This window comes from Odontesthes bonariensis, chromosome 6 (assembly GCF_027942865.1).
Source record: "Odontesthes bonariensis isolate fOdoBon6 chromosome 6, fOdoBon6.hap1, whole genome shotgun sequence".
NCBI lineage: Eukaryota > Metazoa > Chordata > Actinopteri > Atheriniformes > Atherinopsidae > Odontesthes > Odontesthes bonariensis.
In genome coordinates, this window is record NC_134511.1 from 13,492,338 (window position 1) to 13,511,354 (window position 19,017).

At 40.7% G+C, this 19,017-nt stretch overlaps 2 protein-coding genes across 2 annotated transcripts; one reads left to right on the forward strand and one right to left on the reverse strand.

The window, feature by feature from the left end:
- Positions 1-412: 412 nt before the first annotated feature.
- Positions 413-13,104, reverse strand: LOC142382042 (zinc finger protein 462-like). Its single transcript, XM_075467483.1, has 11 exons — positions 13,011-13,104; positions 12,636-12,699; positions 7,662-12,520; positions 7,308-7,573; positions 6,870-6,988; positions 5,615-5,743; positions 5,270-5,513; positions 4,777-4,919; positions 4,455-4,678; positions 2,604-3,741; positions 413-1,754 (listed from the first exon to the last, which is right to left on the reverse strand). The coding sequence occupies exons 2-11, from the start codon at positions 12,643-12,645 to the stop codon at positions 1,624-1,626; spliced, it is 7,263 nt and encodes a 2,420-aa protein (XP_075323598.1). The 5' UTR covers positions 12,646-12,699; positions 13,011-13,104; the 3' UTR covers positions 413-1,623.
- Positions 13,105-14,023: 919 nt separating this feature from the next.
- Positions 14,024-18,705, forward strand: coq2 (coenzyme Q2 4-hydroxybenzoate polyprenyltransferase). Its single transcript, XM_075468962.1, has 7 exons — positions 14,024-14,518; positions 14,833-14,999; positions 15,404-15,525; positions 16,321-16,406; positions 16,519-16,652; positions 17,716-17,904; positions 18,032-18,705. Exons 1-7 carry the CDS (start codon positions 14,191-14,193, stop codon positions 18,188-18,190), a joined length of 1,185 nt encoding a protein of 394 aa, XP_075325077.1. The 5' UTR covers positions 14,024-14,190; the 3' UTR covers positions 18,191-18,705.
- The last annotated feature ends 312 nt before the right edge of the window (positions 18,706-19,017 follow it).

The following is a 19,017-nucleotide window of genomic DNA, read 5'->3' on the forward strand; positions in this document are numbered from 1 at the left end:
GTGGGGGTGTTACATGAGCGCCACATCAAGCCCATAGACACGACGCTGAAGTTGGTATCCGATTCGCGATTTAAATGGATGGGCATAAAGGGCCATTTCACTGCATTTTTTTTGCATTTTGATCGCCCTAAACTAGAACCTGTATGGAAACTACAATAGTTCCACTGCTCAAATCTGGATGGAATTATTCAAGAGGCTATAGATTCATTAAAACATTGTTTAGGATATGTGAAACCTTTTTCTGATTTGTAAAAATGCAGAACAGGTCCATTTTACTGCATTTTGATCGCCCTAAACAAGGTCCAGTATGGAAACTACAATAGTTACACTGCTCAAATCTGGATGGAATTATTCTAAAAAGGGTACAAAGTCTTTAAAACACATTTTATGATTTGTTAAAACTTTATTTGGTCATTAAAAATTCAAAAAGGTGAAATCATCTTGCTGTAAAAGTGGGGGTGTCGAAACACCCCCATCCCCCACAGGTGCGACGCCCATGGTCACGGTTAGCATATCATCCGTTTTAACTTGACCCTGTACTGGCTGACATTAACCACATTAAACAACGAATTGATATGACTGTCAATTAAAATATTGCGCTTTCATTAAAGAAGACCGCTAAATTTGACCTACCGGACACTAGAATTACACCTAGAAAAACAATGAGCCAAGTTAACACTGATACTAACAAATATTTTAGCTCTAAGCCATAGATATTTGTGTCCACGTCAATTTGTGTAAACTTTGAGTAGACTTTTTTTTTTTACCTCACCAACACCGTTTTATTTCAAGCTTTAATTGTGATCCTATAATGATCTATTTGTACTTTGTTGTCTATAATTATTTGTCTAAAGTTAGAACAAGGCTTAACCACATTATGTCACACCGTTGTACTTAACTCACCACAAATTAAACTCATACTGCCCGTCAAGCCTAAAGTACCAACAGCAACAATATATTTGAATGTCTTTGCAGTCCAGTAAACTCAACTATAAATCAAAGAAATCCTCCAACTTAAAACAAAATTAAGCATGACCAAAAGGTTTAAACCTAAACAAGTTTATTACTGCATTAGAATACCAAAGTAAATACTGTTACCTTCCATGAAAAAAACAACAAACTGTAACGTAAACATTGCATGAAGTTCGAATATACAACAACAATTGAAGGTAGCACATGAGTGTAACACCATCTGACTCTGAAGTTAAACAGATTTTTTATGCAACAATAGTTCACAGTATATTGACTTTTGAAAGTTTTACAACTATAAACTTTTGAAAAATACCCTTTGTTTTCAGAATGCATAGATGAAAATATTTTTTTTTCATAAAAGTTAACTAAAAAAAGTTAAAAAAAAAAAAAAAAAAAAAAAAAAAAAAAAAAAATCAAAAGGGATCTTACTTACAATGGGTTAGGTATGATACATCTCCTTTATTAATTGATGGCATCAAATTAAATTCTATGTGAAGCAGCAAATATTTAGAAAAGGTTTAAAATGAACAAAACATGAAACTTCTAACAAACTGGTATGAAAGACAGTGAACAGTTCATCAAAACAAAAGCAGCTTCTCACACAGCTTTGTGGAAGCTGCCCTAATCATTCGCAACGTGAGGGAAAAAACGTTACATTCCGTGACGCTTGACGTGGTGCTTCAGTTCAGACGAGTTCACAAAGTTTCGGCCACAAAACTCACAGGGGAACTTTTTCTCTGCAAGAGGGACTTCAGCAGCTCCGTCCGTGGCTGTGAAAACACCTGGAAAACGAGAGAAATTAGCCTCGGTCGTTGTCATAGGTCATTTCCAGAACTGCACTAGGGACTGAAGCAACATTTATTATACAAGTGGCAAAAAGGTTCCAAGTAAAACAGAAAAGGGGAAATAATTGAGAAAAACTACGACTTGTAAACTTTGCTTTAAAGTTTCCAACGACAAAATATTTGGATTTCCAATCATCAAATGGAGCTCCACGGATTTGTCATCTAGCTTATGGAACGACAGATTAATCTTTGCAGAAACTAAAACAAAATCAGCAAGTTGATAAATCAAACCCTCTCTATTCCATTAAAAACTAAGGAACGACTATCTGATTTGTTTTATTTAATACAGCAGACGGAGGACATCAGGAAGAGTTGAAATGATTAAACCCTTCATTCTTAAGATAATCTTTATAGTTTTTCAAGAAAATGTTATTACAGCTCGTTTTGTTTTTCTTTAATCCAGTAGTCTTTCACATATCAGCTCTGGTTGCAATTTCTAAATTCAGAGCTGTCATCCCTTCATCTTTTTTCATGATTATTCAATATTTGTGTGAAATGCCGATGTATAGTTTAATACAGCGACAGCAACAAGTAGCTTCGTGGCACGTCCGTCAGTTTGTGTCTCAAACCGCTCACACATAATCACCATCCACTTAATATCAGTAAGCATTCTTCTACAGTGTTTGGATGCGCAAAATGAGTGACAACTTGGTCAGTGAAAACCACACTGAACAAATCCTACTTGTTTTTGGACTTCCACCTGGAACACAGTCAGCTTGGTTTTGATGTCAATACCAATCCTGACTTCCAAAGCAAATGGAAAGCAGCAAAATAACTTATCCTTACCTTCTTTCACATGGAGAGTAACCTGATCCTTGCGTGGGGTCCCATCGTTCTTTACGATTGTCTCATCGTCTCCGTCCGGCTCCAGATGATCGGTCTCCCCTTTCACCTTGCAAATTTCGACGGTCTTCAGTTCCTCGATATATTCATTCTCTATTGTTGGCATTTTACCACAAGGCTCTGGGGTCCCTTCACAGTTCATTTTTTTCTGTTTATAGTTAGTGAATGAGACTCCTGAACTTTCCTTATGACTTAACATAAGTTGAACATTTTGTGGAAGAGTGAGTAAATGCCTTTCAAATGTGAAATGCCCTTGAGCCTTAGTGTTTTTTGTCTGTGCATTACTCATCTTTGCTAAGGCTGAAGTGAAGTTTGTGTCGGTTTGATTTTTGGGCTTTCGGTCAAAAGTGATGCTGCCATCTTTATCTAATGATTGCTTATTGCTTAGATTTTCAGCGTTGTGAGCCTCAGGGTTCTGCTCCATTTGAGCTGTACTCTCCTGATTTGCCCCTTTGGGCATTTGCTCCACGCTGCCAACCTCGTCCAACAATAAGTTATGTTGCTTAATGTCAGTTTCTGCGCTTTTGTCAGTGTTCAGAGCCTGTGTGTTTTTAGCCATTTTGAAATGTGTTGTTGAGCTCCCCTTCACTGCCTTCTTTTTGCATTCATGTCCAACTTTGTCTTGGTTCTCATTTGTCTGCTCCTCCTCCTTTGCACCGGTGCACTTCTCATATAGGATATCTGCAATATTACCGATTACCTTTTGTTCTCTTGCAGGTTCAGGCTGAACTTCAATCCCTGCCTGCGTTTGTGGGTCTAGCTCATTCACGTTATGGCCGGTACTGTTTAATTTCGCCTTGCCATTCTGAATGTCTAAAGATGCGCTCTCAGCAGGGCTTTCTTCTCTCTCATCCTGCTCTTCCTTCTCCTGTTTTAGTATGACGTGGACAGTCGTTTCCTCTCCGATGTCACGCTCTGCCAGGTTCTTAACTTGTGGAACGTCATCGCAATCCATGACGTATTCCTCGGTCTCTACATCTTCTCCGTCATTGTTGTGTTCATCATCTTCTTCAGAAATATCAGCTCTCGCTTCTAGCTGATTGAGGCACACCTGACCCACAAGCTCATGATTCCTCAAAACCTGCACAAATAAAAAAAAAGAAAAGAATGAAAAGTAAATATTACTACAAGAGATCATTTCCACTGTAGGAAATGTTAACATGGGCTCAAAAAGCATTGAGCCGAACCTGTAATTTCCACTTTCCAATGGTCTAAGAACTACTGGGATTAATCTATTATGTTTAATTCAATGGCAAGAACCCAACAGTGCAACACGTTACTAAAGATATGACATGACAAACAGCATCAGAGGGATAATATCTCAGGTTATATCAGAGTAAAAAACCTAAAATGCATGTTTGGTGTCCCTAATGGTCTAAAGCAGTGTTTCTCAATTCCGGTCCTCGGGACCCATTGCCCTGCATGTTTTCGATGTTTCCCCTCCTCCAGCACACCTGATTCAAATGATCAACTCGTCATCAAGCTCTGCAGTGGCCTGATCAGGAGCCATTCATTTGAATCGAGTGTGCTGGAGGAGGGAAACATCGAAAAAATGCAGGGCAATGGGTCCCGAGGACCGGAATTGACAAAAAAAAAACACTGGTCTAAAGAGTAAAAGCAACATAGTGCCAATGTCCAATTGTCGCCCCTCCTGGCATAACAATGAGTCTGAACCCCAGTAACCTTTTCATGACTGAAAAAACACAGTCCTCTTTATTTTCAAAGAGGATAACTGATAACCTGGAGGAATTCAGGGTCGTACAAAGGGCTTTATAGAAAAAAGAAAATTCTCACCTGATGTTTATCACTCAGGTGTGCTTCCAAGTCGCACAGCCGAGTGCAGTCGAAGTAGCACAGTCGGCACTTATAAGGTTTAATGTCTTCATGCTTCAACATGTGCGAATGCAGGCTTTCAGCAGTTCCGCTCGTAAAAGTGCATCTGTGACAGCGAAAGACGATGCCTTGTAGGTAGCGGGACAGTTTTGGCCGACGGACCTGCACTGGCACAAGACGCACCTCTGAAAGACAAGAGAAACGAAAAGAGTCATCAAAGGATGACAGACAGGAATGTCCAATAAGGGTGGGGACACTGGATCCCGTCGAGCGTCTGACGCACCGCGATGTAAGACGATGTGATCTATCATGTTGTTCTTGTTCTTGGTTTGATAAAGACAAAAGGGGCAGCGGAGGTCCTTCTGGTGAGTGGGTTCAGACTGGCAGGTGGAGTGGCCAGTCTCCATGTGCATCTCCAGGGTTCTCCTATTGAAGGAAGATGTGAGTGGAAAATTGGAAAAGCATTTGCGGGCTAAACTTTTTTTGAATAATGAAATTTAACAATTACTACCCAAATTCAAAATACCCTGCCATTCTCTATACAGCATATTAACTTGTAGTTAATATGCCCTCAAAAATCCAAAGAACGAGGGAGAAGAATCGCAAGAACTGGTGAGACTCAACAAGTCTGACAAATGATGACGCAAAGGCATAACATTAAAATAATCAAACATATTAATGGAGCATGCTTTCAGGAACACTACATTTTCTTCGGGAAATACGAAAAGTATTCGTTCATCTCGTTTGTGGGAACGCGCTCTGTGGCTGCAACTTACTGTAGACCAGTGAAAAAGCTGCAGTCTTTACACCTGAGGATCTTCTTTCCATGGCGGTTCAGGTAGTGCCGTCGGATGCTCGACAGGTGTTCACTGGTGAAATTGCAGATCTCACAGTGAAGCAGGCTGCTTTCAGGGGACGTCAATTCTGGCAACTTCTCGCAAGATTTGCCGTTAGTCTGTGCCATCAGGCTGTAGTGATTCAACTGCCGCTGCACATCTGGGGGCTCCAAATACAGCGATTCTGTAAGGAGTGCCACAACCTGTTAGTATGGCCACTATTGATAAAAAAAAGTGCAATATTAACAGATGACTTTAAGACAGAACACGAGAGGGGAGACTTGCCCTCGCTCTCTTCAGGTTCTTCATCAAACTGAGGCGAAGAATTCTCTGATGCATCTGAAGGCTTGCCGTCGACCATCTGAGCGATTTCACCTTCAAAGTTGGCCTCAGCAGCATCCTTCTGAATGACATCTGGTCATTCAGCAGCAGATTCAACATGGACGATAAGAGAGGAAACCCTGTTACATGAATTCTCTCAAAATGACCTTTGTGTTATCTGTGAGATGCTCAGTGTACTGGCTCAAATCGGGTCTGCTGGGCAAATCTCCTTTCTGTGATGTAGTTAAGCGGTAACGTTCTTTGCCTCCGTATTAAAGTTAGTCTACGAAACGCACAAACTCTTGTAGCTGATTGCAAACATTTATGTCAAGACGACATTACCTAGAGTTCTGCAAAGACCAATGAGCGGTGCTCTCATACATGTAAAATCATTGGGCTTTTTAATTGCTACAGACTTCCTGAATCGATTTAATTCCAGTTCAAAAGATTGACAATAAATTTGAAATCTGATTCGATTCAATAGGGATTCAAATAAATCAGTTTCGGTACAAATCTGGTTTGGCTATAGGTGAGGTTTTCATAAAAAGTCATTTGAATAAATAAATAAATAAATAAATAAATAAATAAAATACACTTTTTGGAAACGTACATTATCAAATATTTTGCTTTGCTTTAGTCGAGCTTCTCTCGGTCGGCATTCTCTCTATATCCAAAATTCTGTCATGTTTCCCCCTTTAATCACAGACCGTATAACAGGTTGCTCAATGCGCAACGGGATTCCTGATGCAGACTATGCCAAAAATGGCATAACAAAAACACAAAAAAAAACGATTCAACAATTCAATTCAATTTTATGAACGATTTCTTCTTTTTCTTTAACCTAGCCCTAATGTGCAGTACTGAAATCTGACCTATGTCCAGTCGCAAGCAGCTCTCGTTTTCTTTCAAGTCAGCCAGAGTCAGACAAAGTCGGACTTGAATACGGCCAATGACTTCAACATTTATAGCATGACGGTCTCATCTGCAGAGAGGATCTATGGAGGCTGAGCTGAAGCACAGCAGACAAAGAAGGGAAGGGACCTGCAAGTTCGAAATTTCAAGCCATGAGTCCGAGCTCTGCTTTAAAGTCCTGATGGGGGATTGTAGATTTACTGAGAACTCAATAAAATCTTAGTGACTGTTACACAGTCAAAGCAAAAACAGTCCATAGATTGCACTCACATTTCTAACGTAAAAAGAACAAAAACGGCTTTCTGACCTTGATGGCTTTTGAGAAAGTGACACCTCCAAAATCCCATAAGAGTTGTCCGATAAGAGCAGCAGCCACATCGGAAAGGCTTCTGATTCCCAGCTGTGTGAAGGACATACTTGTTGATGCTGGTGAGATAATGGGGGAGGGGTATTAAGGAAGACACAATTTTAGGATGTCGGATCTGGAAATTTAAGACAAACAAATTTGTACCATTTCCACGGAGTTATCAAAGCTGTGATAGCGGGCACTCTAGCTTCATAAGTACACCCTGAACCCAGACACTATGCCTCAACTTGCCATCAAAAATGCTTCTTTTGATATTTTCTTTAAATCACACATTTAAATAGATTGTACTGGAGAGGTTGAAGTAAGAACCTACTTTATAAAATCTTTAAATACTCACTGCCTTGCCTGTTAATTGGGGTTAAAGTTAGGATGTCTTACTTGTGCTTTAACCCTGACATGGGCTGATTGTCCAATTTCTTGATGGCCGCCAGGGCTGCATGGCTTCGCTCATGTGAACGCAGACCCGTCAGTGACATAAATGTCCTCGTGCACAGTTTACAAGCATGGCCGTCTCCTTTAACTTCCACATCTGATTCAACATCGTAGGCTTTTGACGGCTGAGTGACGGTGTCCACTGATGTCAGGTTCCACTGGGTGAGCTCCTCCAGGCTTTCAAACGTGGGCACCTCCTCTTGCTTCATGATCTGAAAAAAATAAACGGGGGTAAGAACGCAGACTGTAGCTCCTTTTGTAGCTGACAAAGATTAAAAGTATGTGTAAATGAGCACTTACTTGGATGCATTTGGACTCTGATGTACTGTCATGGGATGCCATCTCCATCATGCTCGATCTGTGGCGATCCAGGTGACGGTACAGCGTTCTAGTTCCATTTAACTGTGTTGAACAACGTGTGCACTTGAAAACTCCTGTCTTACTACTCTTTTTTGCCCCAAGTGATATCACTGTGAAGTCTGATTTGCAATCCAAGCGATGAAAGATACTATAATGGCCAATCAGAGACTGAGGAGTGTCAAAGATTAAATGTGGACACCTCTTACATTTCACATTTCCAATTTTCTGATATCCAGCACACTGGGCCAGGTAGCTGCGTTTACGCATGTTGTACTTCTCCATCAGCTTGTATGCAGCAACTCCGTCCAATCTGTGAGTTGTTCTGTAATGGCTACGCAGGTATTTTCGATGGAGCACTGTGTAGGTACAGATTTGGCACTCGTACAAAATTTTTTCCTGTGCCTCAGGAGTACACAAACTGAGGTCCGATTCTGTGAGGATTACTGCTGCCGTTTGGTTTTTTGAAGACGCAGCCTCCGATACTGAGTCCGGAGAACTTTTAACAAGTTGTTTCCTCTTCACTGTTGTAGTTTCAGCTGGAAGTTCAGAAACTGACGTCTTGCCGTGGTCTCTTCGAGTGTGGTTCGCCAGTCTCATCAATGACGCGTAAATTTGTGGACATCTTTCGCACACGTACCCTCTTTCATTGCGACTTTTCCCCCGTGAGCATCCGACAAAGTTGGAAACGCATATTTCAACTGTTTCAAGTTCGTCCGCTCTTGCCACAAGGGCTGGATGCTTCATCTGGCAGTGAGTGAGGATTCCATGATGGCGAGTATTCACATACGGACAGCTTGGACACTTGTACGTTAATATTTTGCCGTCTTCTGTCGAGTCACTGATTTCTTGTTGAGTTGATGGATGTTCCTTATGTGTTGACTTTTTGGGAACGTTGTATACTGGCACATAGAATTTCAAATATGCGCCTTTTCCATGTCTCTTAGCATAATGGCGTCCCAGACGCCTTTTATTGAGGAATATTTGGGAACACAGGACGCACTTGCAAATGCAATCATTTGGGACAACATTCTTGTGCCGGCTGTACATGTGCTGCATGAGTGCAATTTTTGTGTTGCAACTGTAAGAACAGTGCTGGCACTTCACTGCAGCATGAACCTTCTTGCTTAAAAAGGAAGCCTTAGATACAGATCCGTGAATGCCGCGGGCTTTCATTTGATGCATTCTAGGAACAATTGATTGTTTCAGAGCTGGAGGGAGCCTGCTCAGTTCTGTGCTTGACAGAGTCTTGTTATGTTCCTTCTCGAAGTGCATTTTCAGTTTATCCAGCGTTGCACAAATGTGTGAGCAACATGTACACATGTATCCACGAAACTTCAAAATGCCACCAGCATCATTTATTTTCGTGACTTTGTCCTGATTTAGCTGTGCAATCTCCACGTAAAGACTGTCCGCCCTGGCAGTGAAGGTGGCATGTTTCATATGGCAATGTGTCAGAACTCCCTGATAAGTTGAATTGATGTAGGGGCAAAAAGGACATTTAAAGATGTGCAAACGACCCTGGATTTGCATTCTTTTTCGCTCTTTTTCCACATTTACAAGTTCAAGGTGTCTTATTCCACGGTGAATGGAGAGACCATGCTTGGTGTTAAAAGTTGCAGGGCAGGAAGGGCACTTCAATATTGTGCAATCCGACGTCGTTTCATCAGTATCTTCAAGAGGCACTTGAAAAGATTCAAATAAGCCAGGCATTTTGTCAAGCTCTTCCATCTGGCTTTTTGCACTTGCTCTCCTGTCACTCAGGAGATCAGAGCCATCTTCTTTCGCAGACCCAGGATTAACAGTATGGTCAGGATACATCTCACTTTTGATTTGTCCTGAGCTAAGCGTTGCCAAACTGCCATCAACGATGGTGAACTTTTTTTTAGTTCTAATCCTTTTACGAGGCACTGCGTCTGGGCCGGCGTATAACCGAGTACTTATATACTCAAGGCTTGATTTTCTCTCTGGGTGTTGCTTCTGGTAGTGCTTAAAGACCACTGCTGCTTTTTCATGGCTGAACACACACCATTGACAGTGATACCCTGATTGTAACAACCCCTGTCGAAAAAACTTTCGTAAAAGATCCGCAGCTGCACGTTTTGACCGGTGCACTTCCCACAAATGTTTGTTCAAAAGAAATAAATATGGAGCCACGTGAGGACATTTATAGCACTGGTAGGTCATCTGCGTTTGTGAGGAGCAATCAGGCGTTGGATCTGAACCTGAGGAAGACTCAGCGAGTTTCTTTGCTGTTTCATTTCTGTTCTCAGATTTCTCCAGTGGGTCCTGGTTGACGTCTTGGTTCATAACCATCTTTAGGGGAGATTTTTGCACCCGTTTGTGAACCAGAGTCGTGTACTGAAGGATATGAGTGGCCTTAGCACCAAATCCATGATGTCTTTTGGAGTAATGACGCATCACCATGCCCATAGTGCCGTGTCTATAGTTGCATAAGTGGCAGAAAAACACATTTTCTTCACCTTCATTAACAATAGGAAGAGGTAGATGAGAAAAGGACGTGGAGCCCTTTGCAAGAGATTTAGACTTTTTTATCTGATCGAGGATAATGGCTGTGTATTCAAGAACACACTCTTGGTTGGACTTAATGTTTCTGTGCACGCTGGATTGATGATTAATCACGCCTTTGACAGATGGATTTGCAAAGTTGCACTTCTGGCAGTAAAACAATTTTTCTGCGTGTTCGTAAAGGTCTAAGCCTGTCAGAGAGAGATCTGCATCATCGCACTCAATTTCTGGGTCACTACATAATTCAACGGGCTCACTATACTCAGAATGACTTTGGCGCTTACGTTTTTCACGTACGTCAACGCTGTACAATTCGACTTCGTTCACGGTTATCGAGCTATTCTGGGAATGTTTCGCAGAGTGATGACCAAGCACACTTTTGACGGTTGTACTCGTGTAATTGCAGCACCGGCAATAAAACATTTCATTTGGCGATTCCCTGCGAGGTCTTGTAAGCATCCTCTTCTGTTTGCTTTCATCTTCTGCAGATTCCACTTTCTTTTTTCTGGGAGACTCCGGTACCTTCTTAGGCACAGAAAATAAAACCTTTTTTTGTTGCGACAGCTCAGTGTTGTCTTTAGCTTTTTTTGAGGACTCCTTTTCAGGCGCCATCTTTGATGTTGGACACGACGTGACACGAGCCAACTGTTTGATTTTGTCTATGGTCACTGCTTCATCTGGGTGTTTCTTTTGGTAGTGAACGTGCATAACTACAACTGACTTATGCATAAACTCACAGTTGTTGCATTTATGCAAAGCCACTTCTGGTCCTTTGGAGGCGAGATCTCCGGGTGAGGGTGGATTTTTGGCTTCCTTACATGGTGTGCCGGCTCTCTCGGGGGAAATCTCTCCAGATCTCTCTGGACTGAGCACTTTCTCACATTTTTTTAGCCGTAATGATTCCCTCTGGCATTCAGTCACAGAATACTGAAAGAACAACAAAGCATTGTCTATTTTAAGTGTTGAATGCTTCTCCTTGTAATGTAGTCTCAAGCCCTTCGACTCGTTGGTGGTGAATGGACATTCAAAGCATTTAAAAGCCAAGCTGAGCTCCCTTGATTTCATCTTGAATACATCTGGGGCCTCAGGATGCTTTTCTGTGTAATGCCACTTGAGGTCAACTGCACTTAAAAACTCAACAGGACATTCCAGGCAGCGAAACGTTGCACTCTGATCTTTCCAGTTGTGAATGTAGACAGCATTATATCTGATGTAAGGATGGTCGTTTTGATAATGAGAGGCCACATGTCTAAAGCTCACACTGCTGTAATCACAGTGCTTACAGTAATAAACTTTTAAGCTTTGTTGGTCTCTTTTAACAAGTTTAGCCTGCTTTTCCTCTTCATCCTCACTAACTTCAAATGAAAACTCCGTGCTGGTTGAAGGTTGTTTACTTAAGCCGTCTCTCTGTGTAGCCTCTGTCAGGTCTTCTTTCGATTTAGCCTTTTTAGCAGGAGGACCTTCTGAAGCTTCATTTTTCATCCTCTTGCTAATGTAATTGTGAGCTACAAGTTCTTTAGGCTTTGGTGTTAGGTCAGCAACCAGAAGGCGGTCACCATGCAAGAAACTATCAGCTCCTCGATCAGCGATGTCAATCTCAAAGTTTGCAGTGACTTTAAACGCATCACTCCTGTTGGGGCTGGAGCTTGAGGGCGTTTTATGCAAAATCAGGGTCCTTTCCATGTCATCGACAAACTTCGCACGGGGTTCCTCATTGGATGAAGATGCTGCTGCAAAGTACTTGAGGATGGTTTGCGATGGCCTCTTGTACGTTTTCAGATCCTTTGAGTTAAATGTACATTCAGTTTCTGGGGTAGGCATCACGGAAAGGGTTGAGGGCATCTCCTCTGCTTCCACAGCTTCATTGTCCTGATTTGTTGAAATGATGGTTAATTTGGTGTCCGCGTTTTCAGAGATAAATAAAGTGCCGATGAGGTTGGCATTTTCAGTTTTCTCACACTCGTTCTCGTGTTTGCTAAAAATCTCCTGAGTACATGTTTTAAAATCACAGTGCTCACATTTCCAATGTTTTCCCAAAGTCCTACTGCTGTTCCCAGGATTAGCTTTGTTAGACTCGGCGTATTTCAAGCCAGCCCCTCTGAGAGATGCGTCTACATCCAAGCCATGCACCTTGCTGAGATGCTCAAAGAGGTACACCTTGGATTTAAAAACCAGTGTACACTCGCTACAACCAAAAGACTTGACAGGGGATTCTTGAGAGACTGATTGATGGCTGACTTTGTTGTGTCCCGTGGCAGAAAACTGTCTTGAATCTAAGGCATGAGAAAGATACATTGTAATGTTAAATAGTAGGCTTGATAAAAATATATATATATATAAGAAAAGCGGATAAGGTATGGTAAAAGCAGCTATCAGTACTTTACATACCACTTTGCATCTTTCACTCCTTATTCTGTTTCCGAGCATATATAAAGACACAGCTCTGACATTCCTAGAAGATTGAAGGCACATTTTATTATGCACACAGCCTCAGCACCACATCTTATAACCTTTTAAACTATTGCACTAATGTCAGACTAAACAAGGAGCTAATGCTTCCGTAGTTTATCATGGGGGGTGGGGGGGGAGTGACAGCAGAGGAAACTGTTCAACATTTTGATTTAACTTTTAGCCTCGCACGTTCAACGGGAAGGAGGCGAAAACATCTCTAAAGTGAATAAACCGTCAAAGCCTCTTCAAACATAATAAAGTGGACAGATATTAGAAGTTTGGACAATCGCTGCACAGAAATGATGTACTCACGCATGAACAAGAAAACTCAGGGTGAATGTTAAGAGGCAGTGTTTTGAATCGCTGCTGGTGATAACGTGAGCAGTCCACACGTTTCCGCCATTTTTCCTTCGACTAAAACATCCCGAAACCCCCCTCCCGCGCCCTCTATTGCACGTCTTCTTCTTCGGGGATTAACCACACTTGGCATGAGCGATGCTTCTACACTGCCACCCACAGTGTTTTTTATTTTCTCTCAGTGTCAACTGATTTTGAATATTTTTTCTCCAAGTCCAATCTCCTTTATAAATTTAAATAAAATATACTTTTTAGTCTAATAAACACTATGCACTTTCTGATATACTTTTACACTCACCAGCGTGGGTCTTTTTGCTAAAATGTGTCAACATCACATTTTTATTTTTGCAATTCTTGAATGATACCTATGCTACCGTGTTGTCCTCGTGGACTTATACACTGTAAACGCTTGTGGATATTTTCATGTTGTCTGCTCTAAAGGTTTAATTAGAAATAGCTGCGTCAGCATAACTATAGTACCTGGCTGCAGACAAGATGGCAGACCGTGAGAATGGAGGAGGGTCGGGGATAACTGAGGAGCCCCAAGTCAAGAAGAATGTTGGGGGCGGGTGGTATGGTATCTAAACACTGGCAGTGGCGGGAAATTACGTGATTGTCCGCGTGGTATTTGGCCTTTCATGAAATCTTAATGTTAATGGGTTATTTTCAAACTTCTTGCATTAAAGTATTTTATGTTAAACAATTTGGCACCCAGTTTTTCTAATATATGTTTTTCGAAAAGATGCGGTAACAGAAAAATGAAGAAAAAAATCTTCATGCCTATATGAATTTCACGAAAGACAGAGCTGGTTCCTTTAAAAAAAAAAATTGTATTTGCTATCACAGTTGTTTCTAAATATGCAGTAACCAGCTTTATAATTATTCTAGACTGTTTGAAGGTGTTGTTGAATTATAATAAATGAAAGTATTTTGATTAGTTCCGCTTGCAGAAGTTTCTTCCGGAGCAGCAATAATGGACGGACCATAACAGTCTGCAGGGTCCATTGTATCGTTCCGACCTACACTTACTTCCGAGTTGGATAGTCTTTATATATTTTTCTTTTCTTCAAGGTTATTTTATTTATTTTTTTGGCCGTAGAAAAAGTAAAGGCTCATGTGAGCTAAAAGGGACGCCATGCTCTGCGCCAAGCTGACCAGACGGTTAACTCTGACCGCCCTGAGGAATGGTCGCTGTGTAACCTGTCATCCCCGCCTGTCCACCCTGTCAAGCTGCTTCATTCTAAACGAAGCAACGACGAATATAAATGGCTTCCGCTTAGAGTCCAGAGTGCTGAGAAGACGGTTTTACAGCCAGACCCTTAACCCTAACCCTTCCAAAAGAATACGAGTTGCACAGTATAATGGGGGAAGGTCTTTCAGTCTGTCAGCTGCTGCTATTGTGAACTCGGCACCAGTTCAAGCCCAACCATACCTCCGACTGATGAGGCTTGATAAACCTATTGGTTTGTACTTTCATTCTTAATCGAAGTCGCATCTTTCCGTCTAAGGCACTTTACTGAAGAATGAAAACGCATGCTGTGTAGTTAGAAGGTTTAGTTTTGTTCGTCTTCTACTTCCATTAAACTGATGTTTCAAAGACTCTGCAAATTTAAACCTTGAATAATTGGGGTTTTGTTACAAAACAACCACTCTAGTTGTATTTTTTGTTTGTAATGAATAGAAGGCCTTTTTAGAAATAGCTGGATAAAGTTATCACATCTTCTGTTTTTCTTTGAACGTTTATCCTTTGTTGAATGTTCTTGTATTTGTTTCACAGGGACATGGCTGCTGTACCTGCCATGCACGTGGAGCATTGCCCTAGCTGCAGAGCCTGGATACCTTCCAGATCTGGGCATGCTTGCTCTGTTTGGTACAGGCGCTCTGCTGATGAGGGGGGCCGGCTGCACCATCAATGACATGTGGGATAAAGACTTCGACAAACAGGTATATGAGACCAACAGGCAGCTGTTTGCAAAAAAACAAAACAGAAAAAAAGGGGAAATTACATATATTGTTGAGTTTTGGATTTGTTAATTGTTACATTTGACTACAATACTTTGTAGTTTTATCTTTACCTGGTGGTATCAGAGCTCGTATGCACCTTTGAGTAAGTTGTATGTTGATTTCACTTACTACAAGATCTTTACCAGTCATACAAATTTAAGACTAAATACAGTGTTTATGAAGTGATAATAACTGCAAATTTGCAACATCATTACTCATAATCACAGTCAAAAACACTTTACTATTTGCTGCGTAAAAGCATAAAAATACTCACTCATTTTCAATACTGTTTCATTGGAAGTGTTGATTTTTTTTTTTTTTTTTTTTTTTTTTTTTTAACACAGGTGGCCAGGACAGCCTCTCGACCCATTGCATCAGGGGAGGTATCCCAAATGCAGGCGCTCGTTTTCCTTGGAGGGCAGCTCTCTCTTGCACTTGGAGTTCTTTTGTGTCTCAACTATTACAGGTAATCACAAGATGTGTGTGTACTCTGGGGTTCTGTATAGAGATCCGTCAAGCTTTTATTTCAGTTTACTTGCATAAAAAAAACATGTGCTAGATTTAATTTCCTAACTTTAAATTTGCCTTGGGCATCACAGTGTCTGCAGTATAAAAATCACAGCTGGAACACAACAAATCATATGTTCATAAAGTCCCCATGCTCCTCTTAAAGTTTGCGCACTTTGCGCCATATAAACCAATGATCTGTGATCAATACAAGAACGAAAGGACAGCAACACCATCGTCATATTTTTGGTCTGTTGTGTGTCTCCTCTGAGGAACATTGTAGGTCTCATAGGAGAGGCTGTACTTGAAGTGAACCTTGTGTCTGAGATTGTGTAAATATGATAAGTTGAAAAATACCCTTAAGATTTTGTTGGCTGACTCGCACGATATTGATGGATTTCTGTGTAAGTCGGTTGATCTTAGCTTTTGACTCTACTGTCAAATTGCCAAACCAAACCGTGATACTTTAGCGTAAGAGCCTTTCCCTTACTGCATGATAGAAAAGAAGCATTACCTTCCGTTTTCGCATGGAAAGTTTTGAGCCCTCTGAGGAAGTGCACCCTGGAGCTAACGGACCATCCCACAGTAGTCCAGCGTAGCCGTTACAGCAGACGGAGTAATAATCAACTGTTTATGTTTGACAGAAACTACTGGGTCTCCATATGGATAACACTGCCATTTCTAAGACTTTTCTTTACCCAAAAATTTGTAGATGAGATACTTACATTGTGTTCACACCCCCTCCCCCCGACAGCATCGCTCTGGGTGCATCCTCATTAGCTCTTGTCATCACTTACCCGCTGATGAAGAGGATCACTTATTGGCCGCAGCTTGCGTTGGGTATGTGCTGTTTGTAAGGAATCTGTTGTGTTCTGCCTCTAAAGTTAACTTTTCCCCCATCAACACATTTAATGTTGGTCTTACTTCACTCTGTTCCCTCTTTCTTTTTTAGGTCTTACTTTCAACTGGGGCGCTTTACTCGGCTGGTCTGCTGTAAAGGGCTCTTGTGATTGGTCCGTGTGCCTCCCGCTGTATTTCTCAGGAGTGATGTGGACGCTGATATATGACACAATATATGCTCATCAGGTGGAGTAGTGGGATCTGTTCTGTTTCATATGAGTATTGTAAGGCTTTCTTGCCCTAGAGGATGCTTTTTGTTATTATTTAAAATCTTGGATCACATTAGTCATCACTCAACTCAAATCATCTTTATTTACCCAGAACCAGAAGTGTAACTCAGGGTACTTAACGGAGCAAAGAGCAAAACTATAAAGGCACAAATGTAGGAATAAAACAGAATGTAAAAACACCTATAAAAGCGCTTTCCAGACGTCAATGAAATATTTATATATATGACATTAATGGCAAAAATATAAAATGATTAAGAGAAGCCAAGATGACATTAAAATGTAGGGGATTAAAGCAGCAATTCTCACTCAGGATGGAAAAAAAAGTCCAAGTGGTTAATATTTACATTTAAAGTCAGCTTTACTACGTCGTAATCTGAGATGTATCGATATAAAACTATATTAATATACACTGGACACTGCAGTAAACTTGCAAAACTAATTGTAAATGTGTGAATGAATTACATTTTTTGAAAACAACATTGCATTGATACAGGCGTCTACGTTTAATTGAGACAGTTGTTTTTAAATCAGACCCCTACCATAGCTGCAGAGATCTAAAAGTGAGTAGAAGTGAAACTTTGAGCTCATCAGCCAAACTCGGAACCCTTGTTGGGTATCAGTTATCTTGACTAAATCTATTGACAGGTCTAGAAACACACAGTTGTGTTTGGTTTGGCTAAACCCTGTCCTACTCCATGTTCCACTGAACAATGTGGATTTCTGGCTATTTATTTCCATGGACTATATGTAGAACACTAAGTTGACTTTTGTTTATTTGAATTTTTTTTTTTTTTTTTTTTTCCAAAAAAAGGGCAGTTAAGACAGAAATGCACACGATATGAGCTGTAGGTTGTTTTTGCAACCTACAGATGCAAACTATTACTTTAACTTCTAAGGATTATAGTCCACAGGTTGTATTTTACAGCTTTCGTCATTTTCAGTAACTGTGGGGGTAGACATAAGATTGATAAAAGTCTGGTGGTTGTGTCTTAACTGCCTCTTCTTTTTGTAAAAATCAGGATAAAGAGGATGACATAAAGGTAGGAGTCAAATCCACTGCACTCAAGTTCCAGGAGCAAACAAAACCTTGGCTGAGTGGTTTCACAGTGGCCATGATGTCAGGACTGGTCGTAGCTGGGGTCAACGCGGGACAGACTGTCCCTTACTACGCTGCACTGACCACTGTGGCCATTCACCTGGCACATCAGGTGAGGAGCGCAGCGTTGTAATTTGTAACCTGCACACTCGCCGCCAAATACCTCACGAGTTCAGTAGTTTGGAAACATGGGTTTTCCATAACTTGTTTTGTTTTTTAACTTTCTGCTACTTTCTTAGATTTACAAAGTGGACATCAACAAAGCAGAGGACTGCTGGAAGGAATTTATCTCAAACAGAAACCTTGGACTCTTGTTATTTTTAGGCATTGTTGCCAGTAATTTGTGGAAAGAATCAAGAGAGACTTCACTACAGAATGAAACTCCTTCAGATAAATGAGACAGCCAGTACACAGCAAATATGATCACATTATGTATGATTTTTATTTTTTTTTAACCATTTGAACATATTTATTGGTTTTCTTTGGTCCTAAAATATTCTTTGATTTTTCTTTTCTTTTTTTAACCAACAGAGGGCGGTATAAATCCGCTGCTATCTGATGAATGTGTTTCCCTCCTCTGGCCTTATTGCATTGTTTTGGCCCAGAATTAATTTGAAAAAAATATCTGGGTCTTTCTTCACGAGTCACTGGTTTACTTTGGCTCTCTGTCTTTTTTACTGGAAGAGCAATGAACATCCATCATGCTTGAGTTTCGTGTGCCAGAAAAGCTGTTGGTGATGTTTATGAGAGGTTTGGTAAGAGTGGTTATGCTCTGCAGAACTGCAGCAGGGACGGAAAAGCAGCTAAAAGCTGCCATCCAGACCATTACTCAGTTCATGATGACTATAGATTGTCTACAGATGTATGATATCCATAGATTTGAAGTATCATTAAAAGAAATCGGTTTAATACATTAATGTGTTGTCTTTGCATCTACTAATGCCAATTAAATACAGGTTTTAGAATGATTCACATCCACAGTGTTTTCTTTTTATATACATAAATTTTACACATCACCCAACTTTTTCAGAAACTAAACCATCACTTAAAGCAATTCCTGTCAAGAAGCTCTCTTTTGCTTTTATCCCAGAAATCCAGTTATATTATCAAAAGAACAGCAGAGGAAAAATGTGTTGTTAGAACACTAAAGACAAGCAGTCGATGTAATCCTATTTTCTGTTACTGGTAACCAAGCTTTGTTTGATTACAACTTTTCTCTTAATTC

What these genes read in the sequence shown, in the direction of transcription:
- LOC142382042 (XM_075467483.1), bottom strand. An exon ending in CAGAGTCCAAATGCATCCAA is followed by an intron (nt 7,574 to 7,661) that starts GTAAGTGCTCAT and finishes TATTTTTTTCAG; the next exon opens with ATCATGAAGCAAGAGGAGGT. An exon ending in ATGTCAGGGTTAAAGCACAA is followed by an intron (nt 6,989 to 7,307) that starts GTAAGACATCCT and finishes TTATCTCACCAG; the next exon opens with CATCAACAAGTATGTCCTTC.
- coq2 (XM_075468962.1), top strand. Translation starts at nt 14,191, where the DNA reads ATGCTCTGCGCCAAGCTGACCAGACGGTTAACTCTGACCGCCCTGAGG. An exon ending in ACACAATATATGCTCATCAG is followed by an intron (nt 16,653 to 17,715) that starts GTGGAGTAGTGG and finishes TGTAAAAATCAG; the next exon opens with GATAAAGAGGATGACATAAA. An exon ending in CCATTCACCTGGCACATCAG is followed by an intron (nt 17,905 to 18,031) that starts GTGAGGAGCGCA and finishes CTACTTTCTTAG; the next exon opens with ATTTACAAAGTGGACATCAA.